At 40.3% G+C, this 13,671-nt stretch overlaps 1 protein-coding gene across 6 annotated transcripts in view; it reads left to right on the forward strand.

Annotated features, from left to right (window-relative positions):
- Positions 1-342: 342 nt before the first annotated feature.
- KLHL24 (kelch like family member 24) overlaps positions 343-13,671 on the forward strand; it is a 40,378-nt gene continuing 27,049 nt past the window's right edge. Inside the window, exons 1-5 of one of the 6 annotated variants that reach the window (XM_036017750.1) lie at positions 349-492; positions 3,836-3,933; positions 5,337-5,466; positions 7,056-7,116; positions 10,771-11,751. In XM_036017750.1, the coding sequence (XP_035873643.1) occupies positions 10,832-11,751 (920 nt within the window). In that variant the 5' untranslated portion in view covers positions 349-492; positions 3,836-3,933; positions 5,337-5,466; positions 7,056-7,116; positions 10,771-10,831. Of the gene's footprint in view, positions 529-3,315; positions 3,934-5,023; positions 5,467-7,055; positions 7,117-10,768; positions 11,752-13,671 lie in introns of those variants that run through there. The other 5 variants (XM_028505270.2, XM_028505271.2, XM_036017749.1 and 2 more) reach the window with 5 other exon arrangements.

Consider the following 13,671-nt stretch of genomic DNA (forward strand, 5'->3'; position numbering starts at 1 on the left):
GATCTCTAAACCTCATCCCAAACTCCAAGGTTCTGTGATTTCATGGAAATGTGCTTTTTGCCTTGGACATGCCAATAAACAAACCACTCGGTTTTCTCACTAGGCTCCTAAAACCGATGCAATTCCTTAATCTGTCTCTAACTAAAAGTATTTCCGAATCAGCAGCCCCTAGACTGGGTCTTGTCACTCTTACACTGGACCTCACTTTATAGTGGAAAACCCGAGTGCCCTCTGCTATCTCCCCCAGAGTAGGAACTACACCTCCCAGGGTGCCCCGAGAGTGGGGAGCCCACTCGGATTGGCCAAGGATCTGTGACGCTCCGTGTTTTGGCCCCGACGGTCACATGTTTCCTTTGTTGTGAGCAGCGGCAGTGACTGGTGGCTCGAGGAGTCTCCGGGGTTGAAAGGAGAGCTGCGCCGCCAGCCGCTAACGGACCGCGGGGCAGCCGCTGCTGGCCACCGCTGCTGGCCACTTCCAGCCTTCGCCGAGAGGTACCCAGGGATGACAGCCCCGGGACCGGCCGAAAGGCGAGGCACAGGCCAGAACCGGGGCGGAGGGGCGACCGAGGTCACAACCACGGGGTTGTCTGTCTGCAAGAGGGAAGCCAGCGGCGGCCGGCCTCTCGGAGCCAGACATGGGGGTTCTCAGGAGAGACTGCGGTTGGGGCTGCAGGGCCCCTGTCGGGGGCGAGGGATCTACAGGGCTTTCCTAGGGGTCTTCAGCTCTTTAACGACAGTCCTGAAGGCAGGGCACCCCCCGCCTCCTGGCACTGCCGCCCCGGAACCGCGGCGCTGCCGACGCGCCCCGCGGGGGGCGGGTTGGGAGGGGCAAGGCCGCCCAGGCTGGGGGTAGCAGGTGCGGGTCACCCCGGAGCCTTGCGGGCGGGAGCACCTGGCCGACGTGGCTGGGGAGACCGGTCCCGAGTGTTGCCGATGGGCTCCGAACGGGACGCTGCTCTTTTTTAACCGAAGGAAGCATTGAGAATGTGAAGGCCTCAGATCAAGCCTTCTCGTTTGGTGGGGGCGACCGTTGTCTGTCGGGGATGGCTAACGGGGTCCCGGTGAGTCCCCAGGCTACGGGCCGGAGAAGCCCCATTAAAGCAGTTGCGAAATGTGTTCGGCACTGTCACCTGACCGTTACCCTCCGCCCCCACTCCCCGCGAGCCTTTGTTTACCACGGATCGCGGCGGGGCTCGCGCCGAGAACCCGGCCCTGGCGTACGGTCCCCAGGGAACCGTGGCGGGCGGGGTGGCGGGCGTTCCGCCCGCGGAGTCTCCGCCTACCCTCCCCACCTTCCTACCACTCCAGGACTCGGCTTCTTAATTTAGTTCCTCATTTCCCCGCCCCCAAGTCCTGCTAGATCCGTGCGCAGACAGTTAACGCGGTCCGGATTGGGCGCCTGGGGTCTCTCGCGGGGCGGGAACGGCGTAGCGAGTTCCGTGCTTCTATTGGCGGCCGTCTGGTCGCTAGGTGGTCCGGCCCGGCAGTTCTGCCCCGCCCCCTTGAAGGTGATCTGGAGGACGCGCGAGGGCGCGCGCCCTGGACTCTCCTCCAGCTGCGGCCCGAGCGGAGCCGGCGGCGGCGCGCGCCCCTGCGCGGAAGTACCCTGGTGCGACGCCCCAGCGCCCTTGTCGCCCCCGACGCCCCGAGCGAGCCTCGCGGCTTCTGCCAGCTGCTGGGGCCAGTTCTGTGCCCGCAGAGAACAGCAGCCGCGGCGCTCCCTTGAGGACCGCAAAATGAACCCGGTTTGAGTGGTGTCTCTTGACCTGCCAGAATGGTGGGAAGGAAGTCCTCTTGCGAATCTGTTATTGACGGTTCTAGAAACAAGGTTTAAATAGCTGAAGGAGGACCATAACGCCACGTTGTAGGGCGCATCAGTCATCCCTGAGGCAGTGTCTATGCATAGCTAGTTTAGTGGGTTTTAATGATTACTCTCGCACCCTTGAGCAGCATTTTAAAAATCACGCCTGAAGTGTTTACAACTACATACTGTTTAAGTCCACTAGCTGAGGTTGATTTTTATTAGGTACGGAAAATAGATTTAAAATCTGCCTGCTGTCGACCAAGGTGTAGGGAAAAATCAAATACCCTTTAAGAGATATACTCCTTAAAGTTAAAAGATTCTTCAATACCTCGGTTAGGATGAATTGTTTTCTTTGGAGGATTATAACTCACTTTTCTGTGTGCTAATCTCTATGATAGCGAATTGCAAATCTCTTATTTTAAAATTGTAAGTTAATGTGACTGTAATAAAATATACACAAGCAATCATTTTAGCCATAGTGTGCTGAAGATGGGATTTTCCTGACCTCATGAGGAGATTGTGGGAATAGAGTGCTTGGGTAGTATCAGGTTTTCTTTTCCTGTAAATCTAAGAATTGACCCAAAACAATGCATCTCTGTAGGAGGTTGACTGAGCGGCCTGGTTCAAGCAGGAACTGAATATGAACAGTTCTCAATGGTTATTCATTTTAATGTACCTTTTTAAAAGATTTTATTTATTCATTTTTAGAGAGGGAAGGGAGGGAGAGAAAGAGAGAGAGAGAAACATCAATATGTGGTTGCTAGGGGCTGTGGCCTGTAATCCAGGCATGTGCCCTGACTGGGAATCGAACCTGCGATGCTTTGGTTCGCAGCCCGTGCTCAATCTACTGAGCTACACCAGCCAGGGCTAATGTACTTTTTAAATTGACGTGGAGGTGGCTACACCAGAAAGAGCAGCTTCTGTGATCCCAAGCTTCCTCCTCACATGTGATTCAGGGTTTTTAACCTATCTAAATATGTACAAAATGCAAACCCTTAAAAAAAATAAAACCATCATTCAAAAGGCTGCTTACCCAGACAAAGCCTGTGACTTAGTCTCTACACAGGAAGAAGAAATAGTGTTCTGAGTTGGAGTTCAAGAACTGTATGATTTACTCATATGGAATATAAAACTGAAACTCATAGACACAGAATGGTGGTTACCAAAGGGAAGCGGGGTGGAGGGGAGTGAAGGGTAAAGGGGACCATGTATATGGTGTCTGAAGGTGATTTGACTTTGGGCGGTGGGCACACAATGCAACGTGCAGCTCATGTATCGTAGAAGTACACACTTGAAACCTGTTAACCAGTGTCACCCCGATACATTTAATATAAATAAATAAAAATTTTAAAAATGAGTTAGAAGCCTGGCTGGTGTGGCTCAGTTGGTTGGGCATCCCGTCTGGCAAAACGAAAGGTTGCGGCTTGGAGGAGGTACTGGTCGGGGCCCGTTCCTGGGTTGCGGTTCAGGTTGGTCTGTGTTAGGGGTTAATGTGCGAGGAAAGAGGTAGTCCGTCAGTGTTTCTCTCTCACGTTGGCGTTTCTCTCCCTCTCTTTTCCTCCCTTTCCCTCTGTCTGAAATCAATAAGCATATTCTCAGGTGAGGCTAAAAATAAAAAAGTACTGTCAGCTTTAATTTAAACTTGCTTGGCTTTTGTCCAAGTTGCTAGAACCTTAGTACTTTTTCAAAAAACTTTGTTTAACTTCCTCGTTTTCTGACCTTTCGTTAAAATCAAAAGGTCAATCCTTTGAAAAATAAGTACAATTTATTAAATAAGCAACTGCAGTTATTTTTGTATATACTTTTAAAGACCTTATTCAATTAAAAACAATAGCTAAACTAACTTTTTTAGTTGAAGAGTTTGCCACTCTGCCTAAATTCACACAAGGGCTATAGCGTTTCAGATTTTGGCACATCTTAAAAGTCTACTAAAGTGGTGTTTAAACTACGCTTTATTCAGAGGTTTTTAAAATTTATTTGTGTCCATATTTGTGCCACCACTAAGGTAAATAAAAACCATTTGACTTACAGACACATTTACACATAGAGAAATCATCTAAAATACTGGATCTCAAACTTGTTCAAGTGGCAGAGTACCAATTGTGTCCTTGCAAATTTAACTAGTTGTGGTAAGAGAACCAAAAACAATTTTGCTAAGAGAGAGCATAACTATAATATGTATCTATAGGTCTTTTGATTTTAAAACACAAAATGCATTAAATACCTAAAAGAAGGATGTTAGCGGGGTGAAACCAATGAAGTTAAGTTTACATGTCAAGTCTAGTGAGAAGCATGTATAGGCTCAATAGGACAGATTAATACCAGGTATAATGTCTGATAATTGATGATTTATTTTTCTTCCATCGGGTAATATTAGTAATCAAAAGTTTTAAGGCCAGGGGGAGAAACAGTGAGTGGAGAAATTCAGTATTTTTGGTTCTGTGATTTGGGACAAGATAGTATTCTTTTTTATTTCTAAAACTATGTGGTTCAGTTTAAGCACTCTTAGATTTTTCATCATCAGATACCTCTTATTTCTCTTCCTCTCATTAATCAAAGTCATAATGTATTGACCATTTGAGTTTCTAGTAAACAAAAGATATTCACTAATTGCTACAGTTCTAGACAAAGAAATTTTAGGTTTTAGTTGTGATATCTTAAGTGGATAAGTATGTTGGTGGTGGTCCTATTAAATTAGAGGGTGAGGGGAAAAGGCAGAAAACTGTACTTGAACAACAATTTTAAAAAGTTAAAAAAATAAAGACAAAAAATATAAATACATAAAAGAAATTAGAAATGTTGAAAATAGCAGCTTGCAGACTGGAATTTAAATATTACATTTGTAAAATGGTTCAGGAACCACTGCTCCAAGAGTAAAGTTTTACATTGAGAAGTATAAATTTATAATTTTTAAAAAGGGATCATTAAGCCCTGGCTGGCATAGCTCAGTGGATTGAGCGTGGGCTGCAAACCAAAGTGTCGCAGGTTCGATTCCCAGTCAGGGTACATGCCTGGGTCGCAGGCCATGACCCCCAGCAACCGCACATTGACGTTTCTCTCTCTCTCTCTTTCTCCCTCCCTTCCCTCTCTAAGAATAAATAAAATCTTTTTTAAAAAGTGATCATTAAATATAATGGTATAAATAAAATTGCCTTTGAGAAAATAGGATAAAATATCTGAAATTTATAAAAATTGCTGGATTTACATAGTACCATGTTAAATATAATTTTCTAGTTATTTTAAAATATAGATTTCATATTATGTTGCAGTTGTTTTTTTCCTTCTTCAAAAGATATCTTTGATGATAAAAAGAGGTTTGTTGTTTCTGCTCTGTTGTTACTCACTCAAAGTTAAATGTGAGAAAATGAAGTTGTGTAGAACATCGCACCTGGCAGTTCACTTCTGGGTGTTGTAGGGATCACGTCAAAGTATTGTTGGTTTCCTTTGCTTCGTGGTACTTATTAATCTTTATAAGCCCCTTCATTAATCTATACTATCTTTAAGGCTGATTGTAACTTCTTTCTTTGTATAGATTTCTGCATTCTAAAGGAAAAATAGGCTTGGTTGCAGTACAGCTACACTCTAGACTACTTCTGATAGTGTATATCATCTTTGGACTTTGCAGACCTCCTCTGTTTCTTCCCTCACTATCTGTAAGGTTGGTAAGTATTAGTGAAAACCCCACACAAAATGCCCAGGCGATTTGCCTTGCCCTTCTACTCCTTAAGGCACACATAAACTAATTGCTAAAATTCTGTAGCACACCAAAAAAGATATTTTTTGCTTATCTGACCAAAAAAAAAGTATGTTGATTCATTCACATCAGATGGCTATTGTTATGTTGGCTGTTGTCATTTTTTTAATTTGACAATCTAATGGAAAAGATCGGTACCCCTGACTAGGTAGTTGGGTACTGCATATTTTAAAAATTCTTGTGGCACATCACTTGAAAATCACTGCCTTAAATATAATTCTAGACCAGATCAATTGTGAGAGAATCTATTCCAATTTGCACTTGTGTTTTCTGCTAGAAAAACACTGAGAATTTGAGTCAGTTTTCATATCAGTCTTAGAGGTCTTGTCTGGTTCTTACTTTAGCCAATCCCACATCTAAAGTTGGATCTGAATCCAGTATTTGTGACCCCAGTGCCAGACAGAGAGTAGGCTCTCTATAAATATTTCTTGAATTGACCTGAATCCCTGTGTTGGCTCAGAAACTTATTGTCCACTGGGAAGAAGCACTAAGCTAGCATTAACAGTCCCCTAATTCAACCAAGTTGAAATGTTAAAGGAACACAAAAGGTAGACTAAGTTCTGCAAGTAAAGAAACATGCAAGATAATATTCACCTCACAATGATCATGTAATCAGGGTCTAGAGATGTGTGTTTGTAAATATCTGTAGAAAAAAATCAGTAGTCCATAACTTGGACATCAGAATTTATAAGTTTTATTTATAGATATGTAGACCAGAAATGAGAACCATTTGTGTTTGAGTATTGTTGCTATTCTGTGCACAATTTAAGGTGCTAGAATTTTCTCTTAAGCATTCCTCTTCCCCCCTCCTATCAAAAAGAAAAGAAGTTATGCTGAATTAGTTGGTTTCTATAGATATTACATCTTTATAAGTTTCAACAAAGCAGAAAATGCATTTATACACTAAAAGATTAAAAAAAGCTTATTTGATAAGCTTGGAGATTCTATATCGTAATTTTGGATTAAAAAATGATTTTTTTTTCCCTGAATTACTCAGAATACTTGAGATGTTTTTGAAGTTGATTCCATGGTTGCTTGATACATAGTGACTAAACTGTTTGCTTTTGGTAATATTAGACCAACTCAGAATTATATCATGTCTTCAAACTCAGGTGTTATATCAATTACCAGACATTCTTCAAATATCCAGTACAGAATTATCACAGGATATACATGTTTTTCTCATCTCAGTGCTGTCATTTAGCATGCTGTTGATGTATTTACTCATGCTTCACTCAAGAAACCTGACTGCAGGATATAATTGTCAAGTAAAGTTGATAAATAATGAAACTAATTTTCATGTAAAAATATCATAAAATTATTTTCTTTAAGAATTGTTATTCAGTAATGCTTTTCTATGTAAAAGTAAACTACTTCCAGTTGGAAACTTAAATCTACTAGAAACATATTTCAACATATTAGTACAATAAATAATGCCAACTGTACATGAAGTATATTGTATCTGATTTATATGTTGCTGTTCTCCATTTATTTTAGGTGTGGAAACTAAAACAACACATATTTTGACTGAGGCTTTGATCAAGCAAATGCAAAAAAGGTATATTTATATTTATGAACTATCTAAACATTGTTATTTGAGAACTTAAACCATTTTACTTTCCTTAACCAGGGGTCATGTAGGTCATTCAGAGTCACTGGGAACAATTTTGTCCTCAAGATCATAATGGAAGGCAATGTCACCATCATTTCCATTACCAAATAACGTATTTACCCGCTCCTTTCTACTCCTTCCTGGGAGTCTCAGTCCCCCTTCAACATTTTTCTCCAGTCTAGCAAACACTAAAATAAGTTGTCTCCATTCACTTTTCTGGGACATAAATCAAAAACATGTAATTTTAAATCCCACTTAATAATCAGAAACTAGGTCTACAACACTTATGAATTCTGTTAAGAAAAGTTCCTTTCCAATGATAGTGTAGCTCCAGGAATAAAGCTCCTGAAGAAGTGAGGAAGGAAAAATATAAAAAGAAGAAGAAGTGAGGGAGGAAAAGAGAGTTACTAGCTTTTCTAGACAAATCTTGTGGTTTGGCAGTCAGTCACTGACATGACAGTCTGATCACTCTTGCATCCACTAACTTACCTAGAGAGAACTTCCAGTAATTAGATTTCCTTGGAACAAACATTTTCCTCTTGTTTTGTCCAGAGATGCCTACTAGTTGCTTACTTTTCCATTAAGTAATTAAAATACTTGACTTTATAAAATGGGAAAATAAAGGCTAGTTGATTACATCGAGAGGCCCAAAAGATAAACTTTGAAATGTATCTCATAAATTTAAGGCCCTCCTGTGCAAATAATTTACCTACTCTGTCATCAATAGGTAGAGTTTATATGGGGGTGGCCCAAAAGTTTGTATAGTTTTTTTTGTGAAATAAAAGGCACATTTTTCATTTTTACCAGTAACTTTATTTTTTTTAAAGATTTATTTATTTATTTTTAGAGAGGGAAGGGAGGGAGAAAGAGAGAGAGAGAGAAACATCAATGTGCGGTTGCTGGGGGCCGTGGCCTGCAACCCTGGCATGTGCCCTGGCTGGGAATCGAACCTGCAATACTTTGGTTTGCAGCCTGCGCTCAATCCACTGAGCTACGCCAGCCAGGGCTCCAGTAACTTTATTGATTGGGATCTTTTGCATATGTTGGCTGTCTCCCACGTGGTATAATGTTGATTGTTCTCAGTTAATGTCTCAGTTTGATTGCTGGTCTACCCAACTGTGGGATGTCACCCAGCAGGAAACGTCACAAACCACTTTTGCCGTGTTTGATCAGTCACAGCACCTTCTCCATACACTGCACAAATCTTGCTTTGCATTCCAGTTCGTTTTTTCTTTCTTGAAATAATAAAGCATAATGTGCTGAAAATGTTGCTTATTTTCTTCCATCTTCAATATTAAGATGGCTACATGAAAATTCACCAATTTTTATTTTTTTTAACGCACACTGATATGACAGCTGTCACAATACAATCTTAACAGAATTGTTTTGAATGAAGTTAAAGGCAAATAAGTGCTACTAGAGCCATCTTATGGAAAAAAAAACAAATGAATTTTTGGCCAACCCAATATTAAATATTTTGTGCTTTGTGGAGACTGGTTAATGGGAGAGTTCTCAGAAAGTCCAGATAAAGTGAGGATGTCCTAAAGGCCAAGCCAAAGCTGCTTGGAAGGAAACAGCCCAGATCCCAGAGATAGTCTCTCTTACAAACAAAGCAGTAAACAAGTATCTTGTTGCTGTTGAATACTTTTTAATAACAGGTGATTTTATAGTTGCTCTCATCCAGGATTTTCAGTTTTACATTGGGTGAAAGAAGTGGAAGACCTCTTATAGGTCAGTACTGAAGGAACCAGCTATGAAAATAAGGTGTTTTTCTTTTTTTTCCTCCTCTATTTTTTTTACAGAGTACATTTATTAAAGCTGAGGACAGTGAAACAAGACAGGGCTCAGGACAGAAAAAGCAACAAGAGAGAGCCTAGGTGGGGCCACCTTGGCACTCTAAAAATGTTGTAGGCAAGAAATGAGCCAAGGCGGGGCTGCTGTCAGCTCACTGGAGAGTTGGAGGAAAGGGGGCCTTAGGGACAGGTTCAGGGGTTTAGCCTGGGACGAGCTGCTGCTGCTGCCACCCATTGCTCCCCTGGTTACAAGTCTCAGTGGGAGCCTCTAGAGTCTAGGAGATGTACACCTGTAGGGGAAGGAAAGGGGGAAAGGAAAGGCATGGATGTGCTCTACCCTGAGAAAGAGAACTCAAGTTTTAATCAGCCTCACATCAATACTTAACTCAGTATGCTACCCCCAGTTCTACCAGATGACAAAAACCAGATACAGTGAGATTATTGAATACAGAACAGAGTATCTTTACATGTATGTAAGTAAACTTGTCCCTTTTATCCAAAAGGGAGATTCTGTTATAAGTAATGCTGCAGGGAACATAGGGGTGCATATATCTTTTCAAATTAGTCTTTTGTATTTCTTCAGATAAATACCCAAAAGTGGAATTGCTGGGTCGTGTAATAGTTCTATCTTTAATTTTTTGAGGAGCTACCATACTGTTTCCCATAATGTTAGGCCCTCTTCATGCTATCATAGTTAGGACCAGATAGCTGACTGTTGAAATAGTTCAGGAAGAAGCTGGGTCCTCTAGAAGTGATTGTGATGAGGGTCTGAGGGCATGGGAATAAATGAGAGTTACTGGGAGTGCTCTTAAGCCAATTACAAATTCATTTTGGATCATATATCAACTTAAGGAGATGTGGAAAAGTGAGTGGAAGAACCTCTCAAAAGTCAAAATTTAAGAGAATTGATAGCTATAGCTCAGTGCCTCAATCCATTAGTTACCTATTCATAGTCATTTCTGAAGGACACTTAACAACAAATTACTACCTATTCAGAGTGAAAATTTAGGAGAAAATAAAGAAAAACAAAATAAATAAATCACTTAATATTTTGGCAAATGTGCCTCCTTTTTCCTATCCCTAGATGCACTGATACATAAATTTTTCTATTTCCTTAGCATACATTTCACTTATTTTCTGCTTAATACTTCCCTGTGTCATTAAATAGTGTAAATAATTTTTAATGGCTGTGTAGACTTTGTTCTGTCCTTAAGGTGTACTTTGGTTTAACTAATCCCCTCTTATAAGGCATTTAGGTGGTTTTAACTCTTTTGTTAAAACAGCATTGAGCATCTCTGTAGATATATCTTTCTGCATAGCCTGATTATTTCCCTGGAATTGCTAGAGAGGGACTTGCTGGTCAAACAATATACATATAAAGCCCATTGACAGATAAACGGTAACTGAATTCCTCTCTAGCATCACTATATTAAGATAATGTACACTTATATTAGTATTCTGAATGTAGTCAGATCCTGTCTCTTACAATATTCTGACTTGTCTCTACAGTCAGGGGAAGAAAAGGGGAGACAGAAGGTTATTAGTAATTCGCAGAGCACGTGGTATCCTTTCAGCTAGAGGGCTTAAGGAGTACTATTGCAAATTACCCATAAGGTTCTGATTGTGCAAAAGCAATTTTTATGTATCAATTTTTATTAAAATGAAATATTGCTCTATACCCTACATGAAATGTATTATGCAATTTTATTATAGTGTTAATATCAAAATGAAATTACATAATTTGAATTCTGAATTTTTTTATTCATTGAAATGTTTTCACTTTTTTTTTTTTTTTTTTTACTTTTAGCCACATCACTAAGATCCCTAACAGTCATTTCTCAGCGATTATATAGTCAACTGATGTAACAATGGTCCTAATATTGGGACGAAGACTAAACAGAGAGGATCTCGGGGTGCGTGATTCCCCAGCAACGAAGCGTAAAGTTTTTGAAATGGACCCAAAATCTCTGACAGGCCATGAGTTTTTTGACTTCTCTTCAGGATCATCCCATGCTGAAAATATACTCCAAATATTTAATGAATTCCGAGACAGCCGCTTATTCACAGATGTTATCATTTGTGTGGAAGGAAAAGAATTTCCTTGCCATAGAGCTGTTCTCTCAGCCTGTAGTAGCTACTTCAGAGCTATGTTTTGTAATGACCACAGGGAAAGCCGAGAAATGCTGGTTGAAATCAATGGTATTTTAGCTGAAGCTATGGAATGTTTTTTGCAGTATGTTTATACTGGAAAGGTGAAGATCACTACAGAAAATGTGCAGTATCTCTTTGAAACATCAAGCCTCTTTCAGATCAGTGTTCTCCGTGATGCATGTGCCAAGTTCTTGGAGGAGCAACTTGATCCTTGTAATTGCTTAGGAATCCAGCGCTTTGCCGACACCCATTCACTCAAAACACTCTTCACAAAATGCAAGAATTTTGCATTACAGACTTTTGAGGATGTGTCCCAACATGAAGAATTTCTTGAGCTTGACAAAGATGAACTTATTGACTATATTTGTAGTGACGAACTTGTTATTAGTAAAGAGGAGATGGTTTTTGAAGCCGTCATGCGTTGGGTCTACCATGCAGTTGACCTGAGGAGACCACTATTACATGAGCTCTTGACACATGTGAGACTCCCTCTGTTGCATCCCAACTACTTTGTTCAAACAGTTGAGGTGGACCAGTTGATCCAGAATTCTCCGGAGTGTTATCAGTTGTTGCATGAAGCAAGACGGTACCACATACTTGGCAATGAAATGATGTCCCCAAGGACTAGACCCCGAAGGTGAGAGGCCTTTAAAAATTACCTACAATATAATTAACAAAAGTTTTTGTTTTTTAAGCATTTTTAAACACCTGAAGGTAATTTCAGTGTAGTCATTTATATATATTGTCTACATGTTGATTTATATAATTTAAGATTTGTTTTAGATTATGTAAATCATTAGAATGTCTCTCCCAGTGAAGACTGGATTCAGCAATAGCATCCTTTGTTATTGTTCTGAGCTATCAGGTTGTTGCAAAAGGTCTTTGCAACTGTGCATGTCTCAACATATTTCTGCTAATTTCCCACAACCTTTGTAGGGTCCCAAAACATTCCACTTTTCTTTTCAGAGGGTCTTTGGATATGAAGGAGCTAAAAACTTAGCCCTGGCTGGCGTAGCTCAGTGGATGGAGCAAGGGCTGGGAACCAAAGTGTCCCAGGTTCGATTCCCAGCCTGGGTTGCAGGCCATAACCCCCAGCAACCGCACATTGATGTTTCTCTTTCTCTCTCGCTCTCACTCTCTCTCCCTTCCCTCTCTAAAAATAAATAAATAAAATCTTAAAAAAAAAAAAAAAAAAGACCGTTATTTAAAAAAAAAAGGAGCTAAAAACTTTAGTAGACTCTAACTGGCAGTATGAAATACAGAGGTGTGAAGTAATTAATGTACATCAGGTGTAAAACCCAAGCTTCAGCTCTTTTCTCATTGCCACAGTTACTATATTTAATATCAGTATCAACTTAAAAATTTTTTCAGATTATAAAATTATATCATCATTATATAGAATTTGGAAAATTTATGTTGAGTAAGAATGCAATTAAAGTATGTATTATTATTTAGTGGCTTCTTACAGTTGGTTACTTCTGCAAAACACCTATAGATTTTTAATTCATAAACTATAAAGTAAAATAATCTCCAGGCCTTAATAATAGAAAGAATAATATTATACAGTCAGCCTTCCATATCTGTGAGTGAGAAACTCAACCTCAGATGGAAAATATTTGGGGGTAAGAAAATCCCGCCCCCAGCTGGCGTAGCTCAGTGGATTGAGCGCGGACTGCGAACCGAAGTGTCGCAGGTTCGATTCCCAGCCAGGGTACATTCCTGGGTTGCAGGCCATAACCCCCAGCAACCACACATTGATGTTTCTCTCTCTCTCTCTCTCTCTATCTCCCTCCCTTCTCTCTCTAAAAATAAATAAATAAATAAAATCTTAAAAAAAAAAAAAAAGAAAATCCCAGAAAGCTACAAAGAGCAAAACTTAGATTTGCCACACTCCAAGCACTGTAGCAAATCCACAGTAATGAAGTGACGTATAGGCATATGCTGTTGTGGACTATATACAATTGTAGATTATATGCAAATACGACAACATTTTATATAAGGGACTTGAGTATCCATGGATTTTGCTATCCACAGAGGTCCTGGAACCACTCCCACATGATACCCACATGTACTTTACTGTGAATAAGCAAGGAATGGCTATTGTGAGAAATACAACAGTAAAGGCTCTTTTTAATAATTTTTCTAATAAAGCTAAGGTTGGGTTTTTTATTGTAATAAAACACATAAAATTTACCTTCATATTTAAGTGTACAATTCAGTATTGCTAAATATATTTACATTGTGCCCGGCCACCAGGTAGCTCAGCTGCTTGGAGCATCATCCAGTACACCAAAAGGTTGCAGGTTTGGTCTCTGATTGGGGGCAGGTGCATATGGGAGGCAACAAATTGATATCTCTCTCTCTCCACTCTCCCTCCCTCTGCCTCCCCTTCCCCCTCCCCTCCTTCCTTTCTCTCTAAAATCAATAAACATATCCTTGGGTAAAGACTTAAAAAAGAAAATACATATGCATATTCACATTTTGTGAAACTACTGTTCATTTTTATTTTCCTATACCTTCTCCACCTTTCCTATGAATTTACTATAGTGTAGTTCTC

This window comes from Phyllostomus discolor, chromosome 2 (genome assembly GCF_004126475.2).
Source record: "Phyllostomus discolor isolate MPI-MPIP mPhyDis1 chromosome 2, mPhyDis1.pri.v3, whole genome shotgun sequence".
In the NCBI taxonomy this organism is placed as follows: domain Eukaryota; kingdom Metazoa; phylum Chordata; class Mammalia; order Chiroptera; family Phyllostomidae; genus Phyllostomus; species Phyllostomus discolor.